Source organism: Epinephelus moara, chromosome 20, assembly GCF_006386435.1.
Source record: "Epinephelus moara isolate mb chromosome 20, YSFRI_EMoa_1.0, whole genome shotgun sequence".
Taxonomy (NCBI): domain Eukaryota; kingdom Metazoa; phylum Chordata; class Actinopteri; order Perciformes; family Serranidae; genus Epinephelus; species Epinephelus moara.
This window is the reverse complement of record NC_065525.1, coordinates 8,050,170-8,073,511: the sequence shown is the minus strand read 5'-3', so window position 1 is coordinate 8,073,511 and position 23,342 is coordinate 8,050,170. Positions and strand designations below refer to the sequence as shown.

At 41.2% G+C, this 23,342-nt stretch overlaps 1 protein-coding gene across 1 annotated transcript in view; it reads right to left on the bottom strand.

Annotated features, from left to right (window-relative positions):
• Positions 1-23,342, bottom strand: part of zfpm1 (zinc finger protein, FOG family member 1) — a 128,148-nt gene that overhangs the window by 7,659 nt on the left and 97,147 nt on the right. The window contains exons 4-6 of the mRNA XM_050072389.1: positions 22,092-22,225; positions 1,790-1,892; positions 457-708 (exon numbers count right to left, since the gene is read on the bottom strand). Of these exons, the coding sequence (XP_049928346.1) occupies positions 457-708; positions 1,790-1,892; positions 22,092-22,225 (489 nt within the window). The remainder of the gene's footprint in view (positions 1-456; positions 709-1,789; positions 1,893-22,091; positions 22,226-23,342) is intronic.

Genomic DNA, 23,342 nt, shown 5'->3' with positions numbered 1-23,342 from the left:
AAACTTTGTTGTGTGGCACTGTGAGGACACTGAAAGAGCTGCAGTGTCATCTTGTGGCCAAAGAGATCATTGCTGCTTTCAGACATATGGTAAATTACAGTAGATCATAATGGCCTGCAGGCACCAGCTTGTGTTGCAGTGATCAGAATAAAAATCACTGGATGAAATATGTAAAGGCTGCCAACACAAAAATATAAAGCATAATAAATTAGAAGGGGGTACTGTACTGGATGTTATATTCTTTAGGCCACATATCTCATATTTCTAATACCAATAACGTTGTACCAATAACGGTTAAAATTCCAGTCCATCTGATTCTAATCAATGACTTGGACAAATTAGAACCCACTTCCATGTTTATACTATTTATAATATATACTCTATTGCCTAAAAAAAGCAGCTATACTACCAACAAGTAAGACAGATATATTTTCATGCCTTAAATATGACACTCACTATTGACAACGGCAGTAGCCAAGATTGCGGCCATGCCAGCTTGCTGTGGGAGGAGCTGGATGTCTGACCGCAGAGCCGCCGGATACAGTGACTCCTCCTTTACCACAGGTTGTTTTTGGGTGACAAGGCTGAGCGGAGGAGAGAGCTGGACCAGCGGGGAGGAGGAAGATGAGGCTCCAGGAGGCGACAGGAAAGCCAGGAGCTTTTCACCAGCTGCAACCTCTCTGGTCACCTTACAGAACAATTCCTCACCTGGAAACACACAAACTTAGGTCACAAATTGAGACTAGCAGGGTCAATCCCTCGTTTTGTATGACATGATAACAATTAGTTTTTTGTTTTCATACCAGTTGAATTTATTCTATTTAGGGGCTAGTTTTTTTAAAGGAATACTTCACCCCCCAAATGACCATTTGTACATCAGTTACTCACTCTGAGTTATATTGAATTCTTGAAGAAAACTTGGTTTGTCTTGCATATCTTTACAGTGAACAGAGAATCCAACAAAGGCAGACCTTCTTCACGAATGAAGTCATTGGAGTCCATGTTTTTAATATACTTAAATACTTTATTAATCCCAAGGGAGGAAATTCAATGTTTTCACTCCGTTGTCATATATATAAACACACAGGCCCGAAATACACACGCATGCACGAACAGGACCTATACATGCATTAAATGGAGAGGTGTCAACTTTAACAACAGCAAAATGATATCAAAACATCCGTCAGTAGTAATGTTTCAGTTAAAATGCATGTGTTTAAGAAGTAATGAGCATACAACTAGATAAATGAGGCTTGGATTAAACTGTGCGAGTTGTGTGAGAGTTTGTCAAGGAATGTTTTGATATAGTTCTGCTGCTGTTAAACGAGGTCCTGTTTACTTCAATTCATGAAGAATGTTTGCCTTTTTGAATTCTATGTTCACTGTGGAGGCAAAGTTTTTTTCATGAACTGAAGTTAACCCGCGGTGAGAAACTGATATACAAAGGGTCATTTTGCAGGCAAAGTATACCTTTAAAGGTATACTGCTTGTAAATGTTCACTAAGGGAGATAAAGTAAGATGTTAATAGAAAACGGAAAAAGGAACACTTTCCCAAAACCACACAATGACTTTGAGCAAGGCATTAACTCCTGAGATAGTGAATTGAAGTCGCTTAGAGGCTTCCAGTGACAGACTGGGTTTAGACTGGGCAATAGGAATGCTGATTCAGACGTTCAAGGCAGTCAGCACACATTATGAGTGGATCACACGGATAGACTATGCATCACAAACAGCTGTATTCAGGTGGACACGATGCTTGAAGTGTTCTCCTTTGTCACATAAACTCACCTTGGCTGTAGATGGTACAGTTGGCAGCGGAGACGACAGGGATCAGAGGGAGCAGACTAATCCAACAGTCTGGATCTTCACATACAAGAGTCAGCCTGGAGCTCTGCACACACACACACACACACACACACACACACAGAAAGGTGATGAGAACTGAACAGAACCTTTTCATTGATCAGACTCATCACAGTCACTGCTGAATTACACAGTACTCTATATATTGAAGTAGAATGTGTACACAAATGTGTGTAATACACTGCACAGTGATATTAAAGTGTACTGCTCAATTTGAAAATCATTTCTTAATTGTATTATTGTTTGTTTGTTTGTTTTTGTTTTGTTTTACATGATTTTACATTATAATGTCACATATGCAGACTGTACTGAAGGTCTTGTTATGGGACTATTAGTGCTTAAACAAATAGTTGATTTATTGATCAGTCAAAAAGAAAATCAACAATAACTAAGAGTTGAGTAAAAAATGTAAAAATGTGTTGGTTCATGCTTCTCTTATATATCACTGTAAATTGTAATATATCTTTGGACTGTTGGTCAGACATAAACAATTCCAAGTTGCTGTCTTGAGCTCCAGGACACTGTGATGATATTTAATAAATCAACCCTTTAAAATCCACCCATGCCTTAATTTAGACAGTTGAGGTATTAAAGGGTATTTTTCAACTTGGTCCTGTCTTACCCAGTTTTTTTGTGTTTATGTGACTAATCAGCACAGCCATTTTTGAACCTGCTCCAGTACTGAGAGACACAGCTGCAAAACAAGCTGCAATGTAACCATTCAGGGCATTCTTGCACCGTCATTGTAGATCCACTGAAAATGCTTGTTTCTGCCACTTATCAAAGGCTCAGATTTTTATTGTAACTGTCTGACAACATTATGGAAGGACCCTGCAGAGATAGACCTTTTAGTTCAAGAGTAAGATCCTTTTAGTTTAACCAGAAACAGCCCCAAAATCACTACTGGCAAACCCACCAGACTCCATTTAAGTAAACTGTAACTTTGTTATCCTAAAACACACTTCATTTAAGTTGACAGAAACAAAATAAAACTCACAAAAACCACATTGGTTCATCTTTCCATTGTTGCAACAATCACTAACTCTGGTTTGAAATAAATGTTTAATTCACCCAGTTAGATGTGAAAATATGCTTCCTCTATACATGCTTAAATGACTGTTTATTCAAATGGAGTCTGGTGTTTTAGTGATGGCCATTTTGGGTCTGTTTCTGGTTAAACAAAAAGAATCCTACTCTTTAAAAAGAATCTATCTCTGTAGGGATCCTTTCCATAATGCTGTCAGACACTTAAAAAAAACAATCTGAGTCAAAAAAAATTTAAGTGGATGTACATTGACGGTGCTCAAATGCCTGCATAGATTACATGTACATTGCAGCCTGTTTTGCTGCTGCTGGCTGCAGCTATCTAACTCAATATGGACCATATTCAGAAACCGTCGATCCCTTTAGTGTCTTAGACACACAAACATAGGAAAATAGCATCCAGATTGAAAAAGTTACCCTCTAACAAATTACATTATTCCTTCCATTGTGTAGCCTCCTGCCACAAAGACAAGGGTCTTACCTGATGATAGATACTTTACATGTTTGTATTTATGGAACATTTGCATACTGTACTGGCAATAAAGTACATACAGTGTAGTGCTAGTGTCCCACAGCTGGAACATTATAAAGTCTCAATTCTTTCATGTGTTTCTCTCATGCCTTCCTTTAACAATGTTTCAAAAGGAAACAAATCAAATGAAATAAGAGAGATACTCTTAAAATACATGCCATTGTCACTTTCAAGTGTCCATTCTTTAACTGTGCTGCTGTGTAGTACGTGGAGCATGAGATAATCACAAAAATCCAAGCATTAATTGCTGTCAATTGGGAATACACAGTCACGCGGTACTGTCCAGTGCGTGGCCAGTGGTAAACACCCGCCAGCGAGCAGAGGATGATTACAACCCAAGAAGGAAATGAGGAAATGAGGGGAGTACGGGCTGAACAAAGCCGTATAGAAAATCAAGGAGAAGAGAGAAGAAAAGAGGAGAAAAAGAATAAAAGAGGAAGAGAGACCCCGGGAGAGAGGGAGAGAAGAAAGGGAAGAGAAAGAAGATCTGATGAGGTCGACAGGCTGCTATTCAGACGGCTGCCATAATTAGATCCACAGTGAATACACTGGACAAAGAGTGGAGAGTCAACATCCAGTGTCTGTATGTGTGGAGGTATGAGAGAGTGAGACAGGGAGGGTAGGAGAGAGAGATAGAACACGTAAAACACACACAGATACACACATACCTGTGTGTCCTCCGTACAATCTTGTCTTTGTTCGTATGAGGCACCAGGAGCATTCCCTCTGACAATCACTCCCAGGACACAGGCTTATCCCATGTCTCCATGAAACACACACACACAGACACACTTTTTTTTCCTCAGCTCCACACTCTTCCACCGTCATGCCGTAGCAAATGATTTTACTGCAAAACTGCATTAACTTCAATGTCTTGTCATACTCAACAAACACCATTAGACATCAGCTTGTCTTATAATCTCTTCATTAGCACAGTTTCACAGTGACCTGATGTGATGTTTACAGGTGAACAAACTGCTGTAAATAATCTCGTGTAGTGTTGTCATGATATTGGAATTTCTTACTTTGATACAGTACCTTGAAAAACATTGATATTTGACGCCATTTTTGATGACGGCGACTTTTCTTTTCTTGGGTAGTAGCAATATAATGACTGTAGTAAACATGAACAATATGAGAAAGAGAGAAAGCACAGCTGGTGCCGATGTTACAATACTGTGGAAAATGAGCATTGAAACTGTTTCAAATGTTCAGAAACAATGTGTATCAATAAATGGATATTTTTGACAACACTAAGCGCATGGTTAATCCACATTTTGAAAGTATACAACAAACCCCAAATTTATCATTTTTTTAATGACACGGCTGGGTAAAGGTTTCATCTACTGTAACTGCCCTGCAGATAAAAACTAGTGACAAAAGGCAATTTTACCAGCTTTTAACTGAAATAGCTACCAGCATGGTACATGCACAGGTGCTGTACTGTTTGTTTGTGCTATTGTTGTTGCTAAGATAAAAGGGAAGAGTTTGCTTTTTCACATGTGATATAACTCAGCTATTCTGTTGTTTCCCCCCTAACTTAAATAAAGTACAAGTAGTTCAACATTTCACAAGGGAATGTAGACTTAAAGTATGATCTCCATGTAATGGACACTCTTATCAAACCCACAGCGTCAGGGCAGCGCAGTACTGTTGTCAGTTGGTGATGCATTACTGTTCCCTCTCCACCAGGAGGCAGCATTCCCTCAGCACTGGACATGAGAGTCCTCACAGCAGACTGACTGAGCAGTTAAAGTCTGTAAATGTCAAAGTTGACATAATGGTGTCTCCTGCTTGTTAAGAGTTTCTACCGTGGCACTCAAAAGTTTCCTTTAATACCAAGGCTCCCACTGCGTTATATTACATGACTTTTTCATGTATTTCAATTCAAAATCACAGCTTTTTCTTGCCCAAAAGTGTTATATATTCCAAATTTTGTAATATTATGCATTTTTTTAAAATACTGACTTCCAAACCTCATCTATGCTGATTCCTAAAACAAAGCATATTCCCTGTCTGGAAACAAAAATCTCAGAAATAAATATTCTAGAAATGGCCTGAGCACTCGACACTTGTTAAATATATTTAAAAGCTTATCAGCACTTTGTCACCACATCTTAGTTCTGCTGTTATTGCTTTGTATAATTGCAATTTATGTGATTATTTCTCCATTTTGTTGTCAATACTACTGCTTTTAAAGACAGGCTGAACCTCCCAGTGAGTGACAAAGGGATCTATCACTGGCTTTCTCAGAGCAGCGGACAGTGTGATGTGGTGGACAGCCAGTGACAGCCCAGAACAGGAGGTGTGGTTCATACAAACTGGCACATTTCATGCATTTGGCCAAAAACGGATTGCCCGAACTGATGAGAATTCTCATTGCACATGTATCTGACCTCTATTCTTTCCATCTGTAATAAACTGCCAAAAACCTGGTTCCTTCCTTCATTAGAGAACTACAATGCACTCAGAGACGACACACAATCCAAAATATATTCATTGTATTAATAGAAAATGGTTTGAAAATTTGAATCTGTATCTGCATTAGACACAAGTGCACTAGTATAAGTATGACATTTCTTGGCTTATAATCCAGAGAGGTGAGAAAAAATGGGCTAAAACATACAAAAAACATTGTTCCTCATATGGTCAAACCTCCCACCAAAATTCATTACAGTAAGTTAATGGTCTTTGAGAAATTCTGCTAAATAACAAATAGAAAACACACAAATGGGGTCAAAAACACAATATGGTGTAGATAAATGAAAAAAAAAAAGGATTGCATTGATCCATGTGTCATATTCACGATCTGTACCATGCCACTCCATAAGGTGTCTGTTTACCAAGGTAAAATAAAACAAAACCCTAAACTGCATTAATGTACAGTACAATCAGACATATCATACGGTACGGCCTGAGTTAAATCTTGAAATACCTGCAGAGGAAGTTGTCAGTGGGACAGCTTGGGAAGACAGTGAGAAGTGAAGGGAAGGACAGAATGAAGGAAGCCTCTCAGTCTGTTGTGCGTTGAAGATTGAGGCAGAGCGTATTGGATTTCATGGGGAACTAGCGCTGATGTGGAGATACTGCTTCTTTTGTTTTAATTTGTAACCCAATGCTGGAGCCGTCTGAGCTGTAAGTACTGCTAATTTGTTTCAGACTAATTCATCACGGCCACGGCTTTGGAATTCGCCATGATAGGGCAATGGGGAGAGCTCGGTAGCGCACAAGTGGAAAACACACACACATATACAAAGCGAGGGGGAAATGAGAAACACACACACACAGGCTTGTTCTTCAAGAAATATTGGGTGATTACTCACTGAGAGCATGATACCCTCCCATATTTTCTTATTTGAGAATTAATAACACCTTTATTAGAAGTCAATGTTGTCCACTCCCTGATGGAATTTCCTCTCTGACCACAGCTATCAACATGTTTTTATTCATGGTAATGTCAGACTTCTACTGTCCTCTACAACAAACGAAACATAATGCACAGTATCTTGGGAAAGTTATTGATCAAGTTACGTAACATCATCAGTTTTTTTTTCATATCTGATGTTTCATTCATTTCAGTGAGACGTGGCAGCTAGATCTTTTATAGAGGTACTTCTATCCTGAAAATAAGCCACGTCTGGAGGAAATGCTCAAAACTGTGACATTAGAACCTATTTCAAGATCTAATTTCCCTCCAGAAACCTCTCTAATCCCATGTTGGCCTTCACATAAACAAGCAGTGTCAAGTAGAATGAGACACTCCAGCCAAATATAGCTCAAGATCTGTTGAGAAGACAGGAAGCCTGAAGACAAATATTTTTATTTAGGGGGCCTGCCTGTGGACTCATTGGGATTCAGGAAACACTGCAGGAGCTACAGGAGAATGCAAATCTATGCACTTAAATATACGTGCTGAGGAAAATCACTTGAAAATCTATTGGGCATTCAAACACCATGTCCTTACTATGACTACAGCTGGCTTTTAAAGGAGATACAATGGATTGTTCCTATGCAGATGCTGCTGGTTTTACTTTGAGAAAGCAAAAGTCAAGGGTTTAAAGGGACAGTTCACCCCAAAATCAAAGCAACATATTTTTCCTCCAAGTGCTATGTATCAAATCTAAATTGGATTAGAATGACTTGCCAAGTGTTGAAGAGTTCCAGTATAATGGAACTAGATGGCACTCGGCTTGTGGTGCTCAAAGCGGAATTTATTTATTTATTCATTTTTTTTAACTCAACAGCAATGTCCCTTTCCAGAGATCATGACCTGGTTACTCTGGTTACACAGACCTTGTTGTGAGCAGTTTCATGTAGGAACTATTTTCTTTCTACAAAACCACACCTGCCAACAGTATCACTGCGCAGAAGTAAGCGTTGCATCTACTCAAAGACAAGAAGCTCATGCTCATGACAGCATGAGATGTAACATTTAACAGGGTCTTCCTTGGTTGTGCTGTAACATTAGCTAGCTCAGTTGTGCAGGGGTGCTAGCACTAAATGCACCCATCATTCTGCGTGCTATGGTTGACAGGTGTAATTAGGTTGAAAGTAAATATCTCCTAGGTCTGTGGATTATCTTGAGTAACCAGATTGCGATTTTTGTAAAGAGACATTGCCATTACAAATGTATTGTTTTGAGCACCACAAACTGAGTGCCATCTAGTTTTATTATATTAGAGAGAAGGCAGACATCTTCATAGCTAATATCTCAAACACTCTGCTACTCACACCAAAAAATCTAGACTGATAAACAACGTTACAGGTAAAAGCAAAAATATGCAGTTTTGATTTTGGGGTGAACTGTCTCTTTTACTTAGGAAACTAAAATGCAACATAACCACTGATTAAAATAATAGATTATCTACAATGTCAAACTGCAACAAGGAAAAACTACTACTTTAGACACTTTACAGCCACGAGTACACACACAACACAGCTTCACGTGAGATAATGAGAATCAGAGAGGCACAGGGCCAGATCACACTTTGAGTGTGTGTGTGTGTGTGTGTGTGTGTGTGTGTGTGTGTGTGTGTGTGTGTAATTAACCAGGCCAGTAGAGAGAGCAGATGCCAAAGATGTGGGGATGAGTTAAGGAGAACGGAGAGGCCACCGGATGGTATCAAAACCCTTTTCACTTCTCTTGGTCTGACGCCGATCTCATTGACTCAAAGAGCCAACAGCTGAGGAACGTGTCTGGACCCACAAAGAGTCAACTGAGGCTGCGCCCAAAAGTTTCAACAAGAGAATGAACTCAACAAACTCAAGCACATTTCTTCATGCATGAGTTGTGTTCACTGCTGGAGCTGGCCACACCCCCATCAATAATGATAAAAACAGATCAGCAACATCTGCTGTGGCCTCATTGACTGAGCTGTGACCACAAAGATGCATCCCACAGAGAGCTGTGCAGCACAAATGCAGCCTCTATCTAACGGTAAAGCTATTGAATTTAGATATATGTTTGGTACCAAACAAACAAAATGTGTCCATAGCACAGAGTATCAAATGCACCTTAAACGCCAGTCTCTACCTGCCATTACTTAGAAGAAGAGGCAGCAACAGCAGCAGAAGAAGGACAAGAGGAGACTGGCCACTATTGTGTACAGTAACGTTGTAATGTTTTAACATTCAACACATTCATACAGTTATTATCAGTATGACTGGTTTTGACCAGGGATAACAGCGCAGCACTACTCCATGATTGAATTCACCACATAACGTTAGCTACATTAGCACTGTATCATTCACTTATCTAATGCTTATAGTAAGTTAGCAAATTAACCTGACTGACTAACTGGCTATTTCATTAGAATGATATGACATAGCATGACTAAACTTCTACCTCAGTCATGTCAGATTTTCAGCTACAATGAATGATTCAGCGCTACTTCATGACGTCATTAAAATCAGATTTTTGTAATCATTTTGATCGAGAAACAGCAGAAATTACATACGGTGGGTATAAAACTTGTACAGAAAGTACTGACCACAGTTGAGATTTTTGTTTTGTCTATTAAATCTGTTTCCATAGTCAGCTAAAACATTTACAAAATGTTTTAAAATGTTGGCACAAAGAGTTTGACAGGGTCCTGACCAGAATTAAGATTTCTTTGTCTATCTATTGTTTAATTTATTGAAGGCATTTTAATTGTAATTACTTTGAATCTACTTCAGATTTGTGAAATGTTCTGCTGTTTAGCAAGTGTTTGTCATTTTCTGGCAATTAATAATAGTTTAATCCACAATTAACTGTCTAGTATCTTCAGCTTTCCCTCAGGAGCAAAATCAGCCTAAAATTTGAAAGAAATGATGATTTTCACTTTTTTTAGGATAATTATCAATATCGACTGATATGATTTTTTTTTATCCTGATAACACATTTAGCCATATCAACCAGTCTGTATTGCTCCAGTATTGATTATGTTTTCACTCTTCCCCAGCGTGGAAATGTACTCATGTAGTGTGTGTTTCCTCCTTACAAAGAGTCTAAGGAGAAGATGAGCGCTACAAGTGTGAGGACTGTTTGAAGTGAGCAGTGACAGTTTGGAGAAGATCAAAGGAGGAAAATAGAAAAGACAGAGGGAGGACTGAAAGAGAAAAGGAACAGGATGATACATTTTTGACATCAAGACTGACAGGTTCCCAGCATGTCACAAAGACAACATGATCACATAGATGCAACACCTTGCTGTACCTTGTCACCCTCTCTTCCTCTCGTCTAACCCTAACTATCCGCCCAGCCCTCATCTATCAGTGGGATGTCAGGCCTCCCCGGCAGAGCTCCATCTTGGTTGAGAGCGCTGCCTTAAGCCCCATCAGCCGGAGGAGAGTCTTTGAGCTGCAGTCTAAGCCCCTCGCCCGGACCCCGGTCCCCTCATGAATATTAACCAGCCCCGAGCCCGGCTTTAATCTGCCTGATCCCCGCACTGCTGCCGCCGAGACGATAGCGAATCTAATTATTTGGTCTGATATTAACCCCCCGCTCCCACACCCCCACCACACATACACCATTCCCACCCCCAATGCCCTGTCCTCACTATAGCTGCTGTAACATTCACATATGAGTGTGTTAGCACAAACAGACACCAACTGAACTCTGGAGCCACCTTCTTTTGCCAAAGTCAGTTCACATAAAACATTCATACACACACACACACACACACACACACACACACCTCTCTCTCTCTTCTATCCACCAACCCCCCTCCACCTCCAGCACAGCCTGCGACGCCCTCTCCTTATCAGGCCCAAAAACGCCCTCCTCAACACCGATAAAACTTGAATGCAAATGATGCCAGGCTGATTTCATTTCTTCATTTTCTTCCTCCATTCCCTCGTTCAGTATCAGAATGGCTCCTCGCTCACCCTCTCTCTCTCTCTTTCTCTCTCTCTCTCTCTCTCTCTGGGGAGCCAAACGTGGTGAGTATGATGATGATGATGATGATGATGATGATGATGATGAAGATGATGATGGGGACAGGAAGCGCAGAACTTTCCCTGAACTAACCCCAATGTCTAACCCCATCTTGCATCGCCTGGTGCTATATATGCACTTCAATTAAAGGGGAGGAAACAGAGAAAAAAATATACTGAGCCCCCCCTCTCGCCACCGCCACCACCACCACCACCACCACCACCACCACCACCCTACCCTGCAGATGAGCAGATTAAGATTTCTCTGTACAGCTGTCAACGGCCACAGTTTTACTGCTACCACTGGGGAATAAGTATGTTTGTATATGCAAATCATTACTGGTAGATCTAGCACATGTACTGTATGTCTCAATAGTGTATACTGTTTCACATTGTCTAATATGGTTTACACTGCTGTGTAACAGTCTGAACAGGAGAGTCTCATTATCATTAAATGTAAAACATACAAGTCAGGAGGAGGAGGACGGATAGGACTGCAGGAGGACAGTCGGACGGATACAACAGTTTGGCTTTTGATCGGAATCCAGGACTTGTTTGTAAAACTTAACAGCACTATACTATGGGAAACTTTTAAAATGAAAGGGTATGAATTTCTCCCCAAAAATTGGTTATATGCTTTAACAGCACTCCTGTCAGGTCAATGATAGCAGTGATATTAAAACATTCAGTGCCTTAGGCTGTAAAATAATTTTAATGGACTTTTTTATGTTCTGACAACAGTTTATTTTTCCTTCGGATCAGGTATTGGCTGAATACGATCAATCCATATTAAATACAGTTTGTCTGTCAATATCATTATAATATGAAGTGTTCGATTCTATTCACTCCAGCAGACATGCTAACCCATTTTCATTCCCTGATAGTGAATACTGACGTTTTGTTACATTTGTCGAACCCTATCTCCCTCTAAAAAATGCACTACAATGTAGTATTATTATGTAGTGACTACATAATAATTGTACAGCTAGTGAAAGACATAAGCCTGGAGATTTTACAGTTCATGACACATTTTAAAAAAGGCTCCAAAAAATCCGTTTTGTTCTCCTCTAGCTGGGAATTTAATAAGCCACCCTGCTCCTCTCATGACCTTTTCAACCATCGTTCGTTCAGTCACTCCTCTCACAAAATCATTCATTCAATCATCCAATTCACCCTCTTCCTCCCTTCTCCTCTTTCACTGTCTCTCCTGCACTGCCTCCTTCCTTTTATACACCACTTTCTTTCTTTCTTTCTTTCTTTCTTAATCTCCGATTCTCTTCCTCTCCACAACTCTCATTCCTACCCTTCTGTCTGCCTGCCCCTCCTTCCCCATCCTATCTCTCCCTCTTTTCTCTCTCTGTCTCTTGTTCTATCTCTCGGCTACAGGAAATGGTTTCTTTCCCGATCCAGGGGGTTGGAGGGGTGTACTCACTGTCCCAAACAAAGAGGTCACTGTGTGAATCCTCCAAAAATACAAAGAAGAAAAGGAAGGCAGATAAAAATCAGAAACCTACTCTCATCCGCCTCTCTCATACAAACACACACACATACACTTTACCTCTGTTGCACTCATGCAAAGCATTTCTCTAACATTCAACAGAGACACAAGATACTTTTTTTCTCCACTGTATATTCTTCTCACGAGGTACAAATATCGTCAATACAGTACATTGCTACGGCTCAGCAGCGGAGTAAAAGCTTATTCCCTTGTGCTCATATCGACGCTCACCTCCGAGAAGCAGAAAAAGAGAGAAAAAAATAGAGGGAGCCAGGTTTGATGAGCTGCATGCAAATGACATGTAAAAATATAAAACTGCGATACTTAAAACGGGGGCCGAGATAAGAGATTTGAAAATGAGGCACTCTTGGAAAGCAGGCTCCTGAACTGCTGGAGATGAGGCTCAGAGATAGAGAGGATAGAGGTTTTCCCTCTCCTCTTCTCCTCTCTTACACCTCCTCCTCCTCCTCCTCTTTCCTTCTTCCTCCACCCTGCAGAAGCCGGTGCAGATGACAGGGAGATGCAGATACCAGCCAGTCATTGCCACTGAGTGATGAACACCTCCTCCCTCCGTCTCGTTTAACCCTCCTCTTTCACGTGCGCCTCACCTTTCTTCCAGTTCTCCTTTTCTCTCATATTTCCTTTTGTCTCTAGTGTTTTGTTTTAGTCGATGGACCTTTCCCTCCTTTCTCTTTGGGTCTCTTTTGTTCCTCTTCCTCTCTGGCCTGGCTGACTTCATTTCTGTCTATCAGTATTTTATCTTATTTGGCGGTTTTCTCTCCAATCATCCCTCTCCTTCTCCCTTTCTCAGGGTGATAGGCTCTTCTGTCAGGGCCAAGTTGACAGACTGAGAAACAGACAGCTACTGTCATGATGTGGGCAAGTCATACGACAGGTAGCCCATGTGGAGCACAATCACAACAGATAAAAGGCAGCTCAGGCCAACTAGCATAGGACCATGATGCACAGGGTCAACTATTTGAGGAAATATGTCCATCACTCAAGGGATGATGGGTCTGACTTACTCCATGTTTATCGTCCTACTGAGATGGCAGCTACGGTCTTTAAAGTGTCTTTTGTAATATAAGGTATTTTCAACCAACACAAGTATGGGAGAGGGATCATTTCAGGACAGATTGAATATGATAAATAATTTTATTATTCATACTTGCGCTTTAACTAATGTGACGAGTCAAAACTTATTCCTTATTCCTTTTATTAAAAACAACCCCAAAAGCTAAAACAATCTTGAATACTGCTATGACATTAAAAGTGACAGTGGTAAGACTAAGTGCATATCCAACGTATCCTCATACTACTGTTTACATGATATCCTACGAAAATGCAATCACAGCAGTTCTTATGATATTCTATGAATGAGCACACCACTAATGACGTTATGTACTTGATGTAAAGTTACAGAGGTTAGCTTAAGGCAAGTAAAGTTACTGTGGTTAGGTTTAGGGAAAGAAACATGGTGAAGATGTACCTTGAAATGACTTTAAGTTCACTCAAAGTTCATATGCTTAAAAACAACAGTCTCCTAGGTAAAGTCCCAGAGAAAAGTCCTGTGTTGTCAATCAATCAATCAATTTTATTTATAAAGCCCAACATCACAAATCAAAAACCCTCAAAAAATCCCTTTACAGAGGGAAAAAATGTTGTGTGGTTACTCTTGTCAGCGCATTAGTTACGTAATTGCAACCTTACCCAATTAGTAGGTTATAAACAAATTACTGGCTTATGATTATGTGAGATATGTACAAATTTTGGTCCATCATTTTTTGTCTTCCAGCTCGCCGCCAGATCAGCAACTTCCTGTTGCTGCTTTCTCCAGAACCGCTGTCCCTCCAGCTAACAGTTTAAAGTCTGCCTACTTAGTACATGCTAACACAGCAGCAGCATCAAACATCTAACACAGAGGCATTAAAAGGTCCCTACAAACTCAAGTTACAAGTTTTCAAGGTTCTCTTTCAAGCTCTCTTTTTCAGTCTTCTCACTTCTGTCTAGATAGTCCAAAAAGTGTGCACTGTTATCCCCATATTTGAGCAATTTTCCAGTCTTGCCAGTCTGTATGATGGCCAGCTTTTCACCGTGCCTTCAGATGTGGTTCAGATGACTAAGATTATATTGGGATGGTGTTATGCACATGCAAAAACCTCAGTTTAACATGTGTCTATTCAAACATGTCAAGACTGCAAGAAAAAAGTTTCCTAAATCTACCTCCTGCTATCCCTTGGCTTTGACATTGTTGCCTCCACCCACCTATCTTTCACCTGCGTTATCAAAAAAGAGAGTTGAGGACAAGGAAGAAATGAATTATATTGCAAATATGCACTTTTAGCAATGGAATCATTTTGCCAAACATTATTCAAACACACATTGCCGATCCACAGTATTGCTGTGCTAGCAACTGCAACCCACGAGCCAATAAAGAGTGTGGTCTGATATGATGAAACAGGTTAGGTTGCTCCAAATCACCTATGACTTTATTCATTTACATGCTTCAGAGTGCAAGTCACTAAAAATCTAAAAAAAATAAAAATAAAAAAACATTCTACAGAAAGACTGAAGAGGGACTTTGATATTTAAATACTCAAAAAACAGGTACAGTGTATAAGGACCAACAGATGTTCTTTTTATTTTACAATACTCTGTCTTTAAAGATGGAAACTCTCGTTCGTGCTCTCTAGTTCCTTTTTAAGAATGTTCCTTATGTGTTGAGTTCTTCTGGGGGGCATCGCAGAAGGTGTCTCAACACTTGCCGTAATCATCGATTTGTCATCTTCTGAAGGAGCACCATTTTAATTAACATTCTAATTTGATGGGCGGAGGAGAGAGAGAAACAGAGAGGCAGAGAAACACTGTTGATGAGTCCAGATAAAAAAAGATCAGAATCAGGATGTAAACAAACCAGCTCAGAGTCAACGCAAAAAAAAAGAAAAAAAAGAAGAAGAGAGAAAACAGCTCCAGAGAGAATAAGGAGGAGACTGTGATCACCTTCACTCGTCCTTCCAGGGGAGCGAGGGAAGGAGGAAGTGGAGAGGAGAGAAGAGGAGGTAGAGGGGAGGAGAGATAGAGAGTGAGAAGAGACTACCCAAAAAGTGTTTGAAAAGCCGTGGGTGGCGCGCCTTATCGCCCCAGTTCTCCTGGAGAGATTATTGGGGGATTAGTGCGAACGCTTGTTTCTAAAACATGATGAAAAGACGTTCGGCGCGTGATAACGCTTTGAACTCCCCTACTCTGCTCCTTCTAGGATCGTGCCTTCAGGCTGCCTTTCCACGAAAGACAGGATTGGGGTGGGGTGAGCTGCTGGGTGCTGCTAAAAGAGGAAGAACAATAGGGACAGTGTTGTAAGTGGAGTTTCTCCTGTGGTACACTGTGGAGGCTTCACTTCGGACATCTGTCCTATGGGAAGATGCGACAGACGCAACAAACTCTAGGTTTGCCTACACTTTGGCACCATCACTCTTTCACTTCATCTGAGTGGAAATTTCACAACAATCCTGCAACTTCGGTCCAATCACACGCACTTGCACTATCAGTTAATTAAAGCAGGATCCAATCAGAAGGAGAGGAGATATAATATCAGATTTGTTATGTGCGATCCAATCAGAATAGCAGAAGTAGTGTGCTCGCTCCTGGGTTGCCATGGGAGGCTCGCCGAGGAGGACCTGGTTGTTCACTCAACCAAAAACAGTGAGGAATCAGCAGCCAGCTGATCTGTTGATCAGTAAACATTATTATACCCTGTTCTAAAGTCCAACAGCCATATCAGCCAGAATATATTTAAATAGATAAATGGTTTTACGCCTCTTTCTCAAGAGATGCAAATGGCAGGATTTCCATATGATACAGGCCAGTTAACACGCCACTAATCTAATGAAGGAGATCTGTTGGAGGGAGAGCGAGGACTGGATCTCTCTCTCTCTCTCTCTCTCTCTCTCTCTCTCTCCCTCTCTCTCTCTCTCTCTCTCTCTCTGTTCCACCCTGATTTCTCAGAACTGACAACTCACCCCCACCCATACGATAACACACACACAAGTCAAGACAACATCAAAGACATTTAATTTTATATTGTTTCAGATAAAATAAAAGACTCATTGCTCTTATTACATGTCTTTGTGTACATGTGTATGTGTTGCTTGAGTGCGCACACACACACATCCAAAATGCTTCCTGATGTAGTTGTGTTGCTGGGTAGGCCTCGTATTAAACTGATAGCTTATCTGTCCCGGCCAAATAAGAAGCAAATTTGTTGAGAGAGAAGTTGAGAGAGAGAGAGGGCGATGCTGGAAGGGGCAGGACTGCAGAGTGGGCCATGCCAATCTCACCCAGAGATGGAGGGCAAAGCCTGGGGGCTTCACAGAGCCCAGCGAGGTTGAGGACTGAGGAAGACAGGTGGCATAAGGAAGATAGAAGTGAGGAAGGATAGACAACTGGGAAAGATTTGTTGGGGGGGGGAGCACATATATAGAGGTGAGCAGATGGTGAAAGCATGTCTAAAGCGAGGAGATGAACGATTTCAAATTCAACAAAAAATCTTTCTACTTAGATAAGGTATAAATGAACATGACAAACTGTTACCCCTACATGCATTACATACTGTCGCCTGGAAATGAAAATACACTGTCTGCACCACCACGAGTTTAAACTTTATTATGCTAAACACCTGATGAGAAATACAGAAGGAATGAGAATTGCCCCTTCAAGCATTTCCAACCAGCTCTGTCAGATGAGTGTGTGCAGACATACAGCCCTATTTAAACATCTGTAGCGCATGGTCTAAAGTCCGAGGTGCAAGTGCATTAAAGGTGTGTCCAGTTCCACTTTTGCTAGTTATACGCTAGATAATCTGGGCAAAAAGTGAGGTGCAGGGGGGGAAGGAGTCGTGTTAAATCCTTTGATTCATCATGTGTTTTGGGCATAACATGAATTCAACCAATCGGAGAATCATCTCCTGTTTTCTTTAAAAGCCAGATGCGCCTGCCCCTGGCCCACTGCTATTTACATGGCGGATTCAGTAAATTCAAGAAGCGGGCGGTTTTCTGCTGAGAGTAATGCAATTAGAGCAGTAATGTCACTGCAACAAATATCATGGGACAGCAAAAATAAAACCTGTAGTTCTAAACTTGACAGAGGAAAACAGAGCTTAACCTTTGGCTTGTGACAGCAGCTCTGCTCTGTTCTCTGCTACGTTCACATTTTACAGAATATAATTTTTATTTCCTCATTAATGATGTATTATTTCAACCACCTGCAACCAATCCATGCATGATTGTGTGTTAGAAGCAGCAAGAAACATGTACGCATGTTGTGCATCTGCCTATGTAGGTGAATCTTACTATCTAATTAATCCGCCCTTTAAGCAGGAAGAAAATACTCAGCCATTGGGCGCAATCACTTTCTGCTGCCTAAAAATAGCAATATGCCAGCTATGAGCAGGAGCACCTCATTTTAAAATCTACATATACATAGGTGTGCAGATGGGTGCACCTACAATTGCTACTTACAATGTGGGTGCTGGCTGTGAAAATTACAACTGCACTGGTGTGAAACTAGTAATGACAGTTAAGCTACGCTGTGCTCCAGGTGTTAACCATTTGGTTTAAGTGCCAACACTTAGTCCCAATGCAGGATGTAGGGTGCCCTATACTGTATATATTGAAGTTGGAGTGATGGAAGGATGTACAGTCATTCATCCAACTTTAATGCAGCAGTAATGATCTGTAAATACAAAGTTGGTTTAGCAGAAAATGTATGTTCTTGTCTGGCAATAGGGTTGAAATATATGTACTGTGCTGTATACAGTCAGTGTGCATTATGGAACAGAGGAACTTAATCCCCATCCTAACCCAAACCCGAACCCCACCCACTCCTATACGGCCCCAGTAGATCAGACTGTGGCGGCAGTGGGCAGTTTACAGGTGTGAAACTGTGCAACTATATGTATGTTTTGCTAAAGTACTTCTTTCTGGATGTAACTTCTTTGTCTTTTACCACAGGACAGTGATTTTTGACACTGAATATTATTTTGTATTCATATAAAAAGGTATGTAAAGTGAGTTTATGCTTTACATCCATTGTTTTTGGAATAAAATCCTTCAAATAACCAATGCAGTGTGATGGCTCAGGCTTCAGCGGCGCAGCAGGAGATGAGCAGATTTCTCCTCTCCAACACACTGAGGAGGATAGCCCTGACCCCTGCTGACCCACGAGGGAGGGAGTCAGGGAGGGATGGAGGGATGGATGGTGGAGGGGGAGGATGTGGAGTGACAGGGGGAGAAACACAGGAGGAATGTGAGATTACGGCCACTATCTACAGCAGATACTGAAGGTCCGTCTCCTCACTTCTTCAGTCCACAGATAGGAGGGGGGGGGGGGGGGGGGGGGGCACAAAATGAGGAAGAAGAGAGAAAATGGGTATTAAGAATCAGAATGAGATGCTTTCCATATGAATGCAAAGCCCTCAAAAGAACAGAATCTGACTTTACAGTTTAGAGGAGGAATAGGACGGTATGGGCAGCGGAAGGGAGGGGAAGAACAAAAGGTGATGGGTGAGTGAGTGAGTGTGTGTGTGAGTGAGTGCTCATGCGCGCACACACACACACACACACACACACACACACACACACACACACACACACAGACATCTATCTGTACACTCAGAACCTCACTGATAATAAACGAAATCTTAGAAATGAGAGCCTATCAAGCAGGAATCAATCACTGGGGTTTGTTGTCCAGGAGGATGGCGCCATGTGGAGATAAAAGACAGGCGGACGTCTGGGGAGGGCTGGGAGGAGAGGACAGAAGGGGAGAGGAGGGGAGCAGAGGGGAGAGAGGAGGAGAGGACGGGAGAGGAGAGGAGAGGAGAGGAGAGGAGAGGAGAGGAGAGGAGAGGAGAGGAGAGGAGAGGAGAGGACAGGAGAGGACAGGAGAGGACAGGAGAGGACAGGAAGTACTGAAGAGAAAAGGCTTCAGTGTGTGGTATAAACCCCACTGGATTTATATGAACTGGGTGGACATTTTTGTCAAATGTGTACTGGTTTGAACCCAGATACGGACTGGTCAAACTGGGCTGAGTTGGAGTAAATATTACTGAGCTACATTTGACACCTGCAGCCAAGACACCTTAATATAGCTTGAGATAAGACAAGGAAGCTAGGTATAGTGAGGTAGGTCAACTGCAAAAATTAGGTAAGGAATAATGGTGGCCCTCCGTGTGTGTGTGTGTGTGTGTGTGTTTGTGCTCCATGCCAGGAAGCCCCTCCCAGCATCAGTATCATATGATTAGATGGACTTGCACATGATGCACATACCCAGCCTCTGATAGAGCTCCATCCGGTCCCACACACTGTTCCCAATGAGCACACACACAAAGATACTAACAACTGTTTTCATTTCCAACTACTGTCACACACATACGTGATAAGGTGTTTATTCTTTGTCTCTTTTTGTTAGTTGACCACCTGACCTCTGACCTTTGACCTTTCCAATTGAAATCTCTCTAGTTAGGTGGAGGTCTCTCTTCAGCCTGCTGCAGGTTGGGCACAATGTCACAGCATGGCTGTTGGACAACATGTTATCGCCAAATAAGCTGTGCTGCTAGCTAGTTGGTGCACAATGCAGTAAACTGAGGCGTAACAAAATTAACCTATAGACTGACGTGCCTAACCAGTCAAAAATTATCTCTGCAGTTAACAGATTAACCGTTAACTATTCACATCCCACATCAAAAAATGTACCAAAGTGTTTATTTTTCTTATTGGCTAATTAACTCTTTATACAAATTTCTGTCTTATTAATTGCCCAAAAAGCAAGTGTTCATTTTATAACATGACAGAGTCATAAATAGGCCCACAGCGCACAGCAATTTTCTTTATTAATTATTCTGACAACTATGTTTTGATCAATCAAATTTAGTTTGGTCTAAAAAATGTAAGTTAAGTTTTAAAATAGCAGTGAATTCCCCAGAGTCAAAGATGACACCCTCAGTTTGCTAGTTTTGTCAACCAACAGTCCAAATCCCAAAGATAATCAATTTACAATGATATGAAACAGTAAAAGCAGTAAATCTTAAGAAAAGAAGTAAGTCATTACAGTACATTCGAGAAGCTGGAACCAGAAAATGTTTCACTTTTTTGCTTCATGAGAAACAAAATTGTTGTTGATTATTTTCTGCGAATCAACTAATACACTAGTAGTCCAGAGCAAGCTAAACTTTCATGGAATTTAGTGCAATTGTAGGGATGCACCGAATATTCGGTAACCGAATATATTCGGCCGAATATTGCAAAAAGAAACACACATTCGGTATTCAGTGGAATAAGTTAAAAGCAAGGCCGAATAATAGCGGCGTGTTTAACGCAATCAAACAGCGTGCCGTGACGGGTGGAGTAAAACATCGGCAATGGCGATCCGCCCGTCACGGCACTGGCATTTGCGACTAAAATAGTTTTGAGCGAGCAAAATAGACTTAAATCATTCAGCACGCTGTGCGAGCAGCCTACAGATTTCAACCAGCAGCAGAAACGAAAGGCGAATCCCACCGGTTGTGGGTTGAACGGGGGTCACAGACACAGACAGTAATGCATTCCTGTCAAATACGCCGGCCATCGGCTTACTGCGACGGAGAATTCGGCTCCAGTAATATCATCTTCTTGGCGTCATGACTGCCCAAAAGTACCTTTACAGCCGAGCCAGCCGAACACAGGTATGTGACGTGTCAGAGGAGAAACGAGCCGTTCACGGCCCACAAACCTCACCGCACTTTAGGGACTGTTCTTTACTTGTCAGGGGAGGAGGGTGGCTGGTTGATTCTTATTTTATTTATTTATTTTATTTTGATCCCCCCTATGTTAATCACTTATTGATGCTGTTTTTGAAGTATGAATAAGTCAATAAGTAATTTATTCCATTGAAATATCACTGATGTATTATAGAAAAGTGATTTATCTTTTCATAAATGACAAAAGGCACATCTGCCTCATTTTCGCTGTGATATCCTGATACTACTCAGAACCATGATATTTTCATTGGTATTGTACAGTGGGTCCCAGTTTTGGTACCCTGACAACACTAATCTGGAGGGGGTTCATCTGCAAAAACTAATGAAAAACTAAACAATGATATTCGGTATTCAGTACTCGGTATTCGGTATTCGGCCAAGCATTTAATATTATTCGGCTTCAGCTTCGGCCACAAATTTTCATTTCGGTGTTATTCGGCTTCAGCTTCGGCCACAAATTTTCATTTCGGTGCATCCCTATGCAATTGTGAGGTTGTCATTTTTTTTTTTAAATGAATGTATTGTATTAATGACAACTCAAAACACACTGGGTTCATAACAGGAAAAAAATGTAAATTACTATGTTTTAAAATTTGTAGTGATTTACATGTAATACTTGACATGAATTGCGATGAAAGAAAAGGCAACCAAAAGCAAAGACAAACATCTCAAATTCAGAAATTTAACAACTACTTGGAATCTAATTACTGTAAATTAATAATTTGACAAACATAAAAAGATACTTCAAATTGAATCAGAATTCAACCCTTTTTTATAATTGTCATTTTATCATGCTCACAACACACTGATGTTACCGCACAATGATGTGTGTCATTTCTACTTAAGAGCTCCTCTATAAGATTTAATAAGTTTGAATATCTCAGTCCCAGTAACCACAACAGAGTCAAGTTGTTACTAGACTAGCTGATCGCATCCAAACTCTTACCTCTGTCTCCTGATCATCTGTGCTGCCCTCTGATTGGAGGATTCCTGGGTAGGGTCCCCACGTTGTGTCTGGTTGGAGGTCCCTGCCTGCCACCACTCTGCTGTCACTGCCCTCTTCACTTAACTCCAAGTCATCTAGAGGAAGGAGAGAAGAGAGGAGCAGTTAACATCAGGGGAGCTGATATAAGCCAACTGTAGGTTGGACAAATATACAGACATGTTAATTTGACAAAGTGCTATAAACCTTATCATTTAAAAACTGGGATCAACCAGGCAGTGCCATCAATGAAAAATACAATAAAGAAACTAGGCATGGTACAACATACTGGAATCACTTTACTCTACATTTTGTTGAGAAACAAATATGTTTATTTTATCACAGAGAGGAAATGCTTGTAATGAACATCCTTTTAGTGAACAATAATCAAACTATGGTATCTAATCAATATATCAGTTTCAGCCTTAAATAAACCTAACTGGTTCAAACATCACCCATGACAGGATTTAGAATTTTTTTTTTTTAAAAACTGTCACAAAAGCAGCACTTGGCTTGAACTTGACCTGAACCCTTGCAGGAGTTCAGCTCATACAGCAAGAACTGTCAACAGCTCAACAGCAGGGGGAGTTTAAAACAAGCTGAGCACTTTCTGTCCTGGCCGATTCAAACAGGGGAAACTTCTTGTGTACTTCCTCAAATTGATAACTGTAGAAGGATGGCAGTGACGGCTGTGGTCTGAGCCTGCTGCAGCCCAGATAGAGCCAGTTAGCCGGGAGGCACAGAGGACTGATCCATCTATTTAAAAACTTAAGACAGCTCAGAGTGCAGGAGGAGCAGCAGGCTGTAGTTTAGAGAGGCCTCTGCACATCTGAGGATAAATGAACAAGTTTGAGCAACAGCAGTGATCGTTGCAGTGGGGAGCTTTTTCGTTATGATCGTCCACCTCTCTCTCTCTGATCAAAACGCAAACAAAAAATCTGCCTCCTCTCCTCCCGAACCCCCCCCCCCCCATCTCGTCCATGGTTCAGGCGACTGTTTCGGGGGGTCGGTCTAAAGTGGCGGGCCTGATAAGAGTGTTTGTCTAACACTCTCCATGTCAAAACACTCATCTATCTTCTCTGTATCTATCCCCACCAGAGAACAACGGACAGACGCTGATAAAATGGCTTTCCCACAGCCGGTGGGGGTGGGTGGTGAGGGGGTGGGGGTGGTGTTGGGGAGGGGTGGGGTTATGGTGGGGAGGAGGGAACAGGA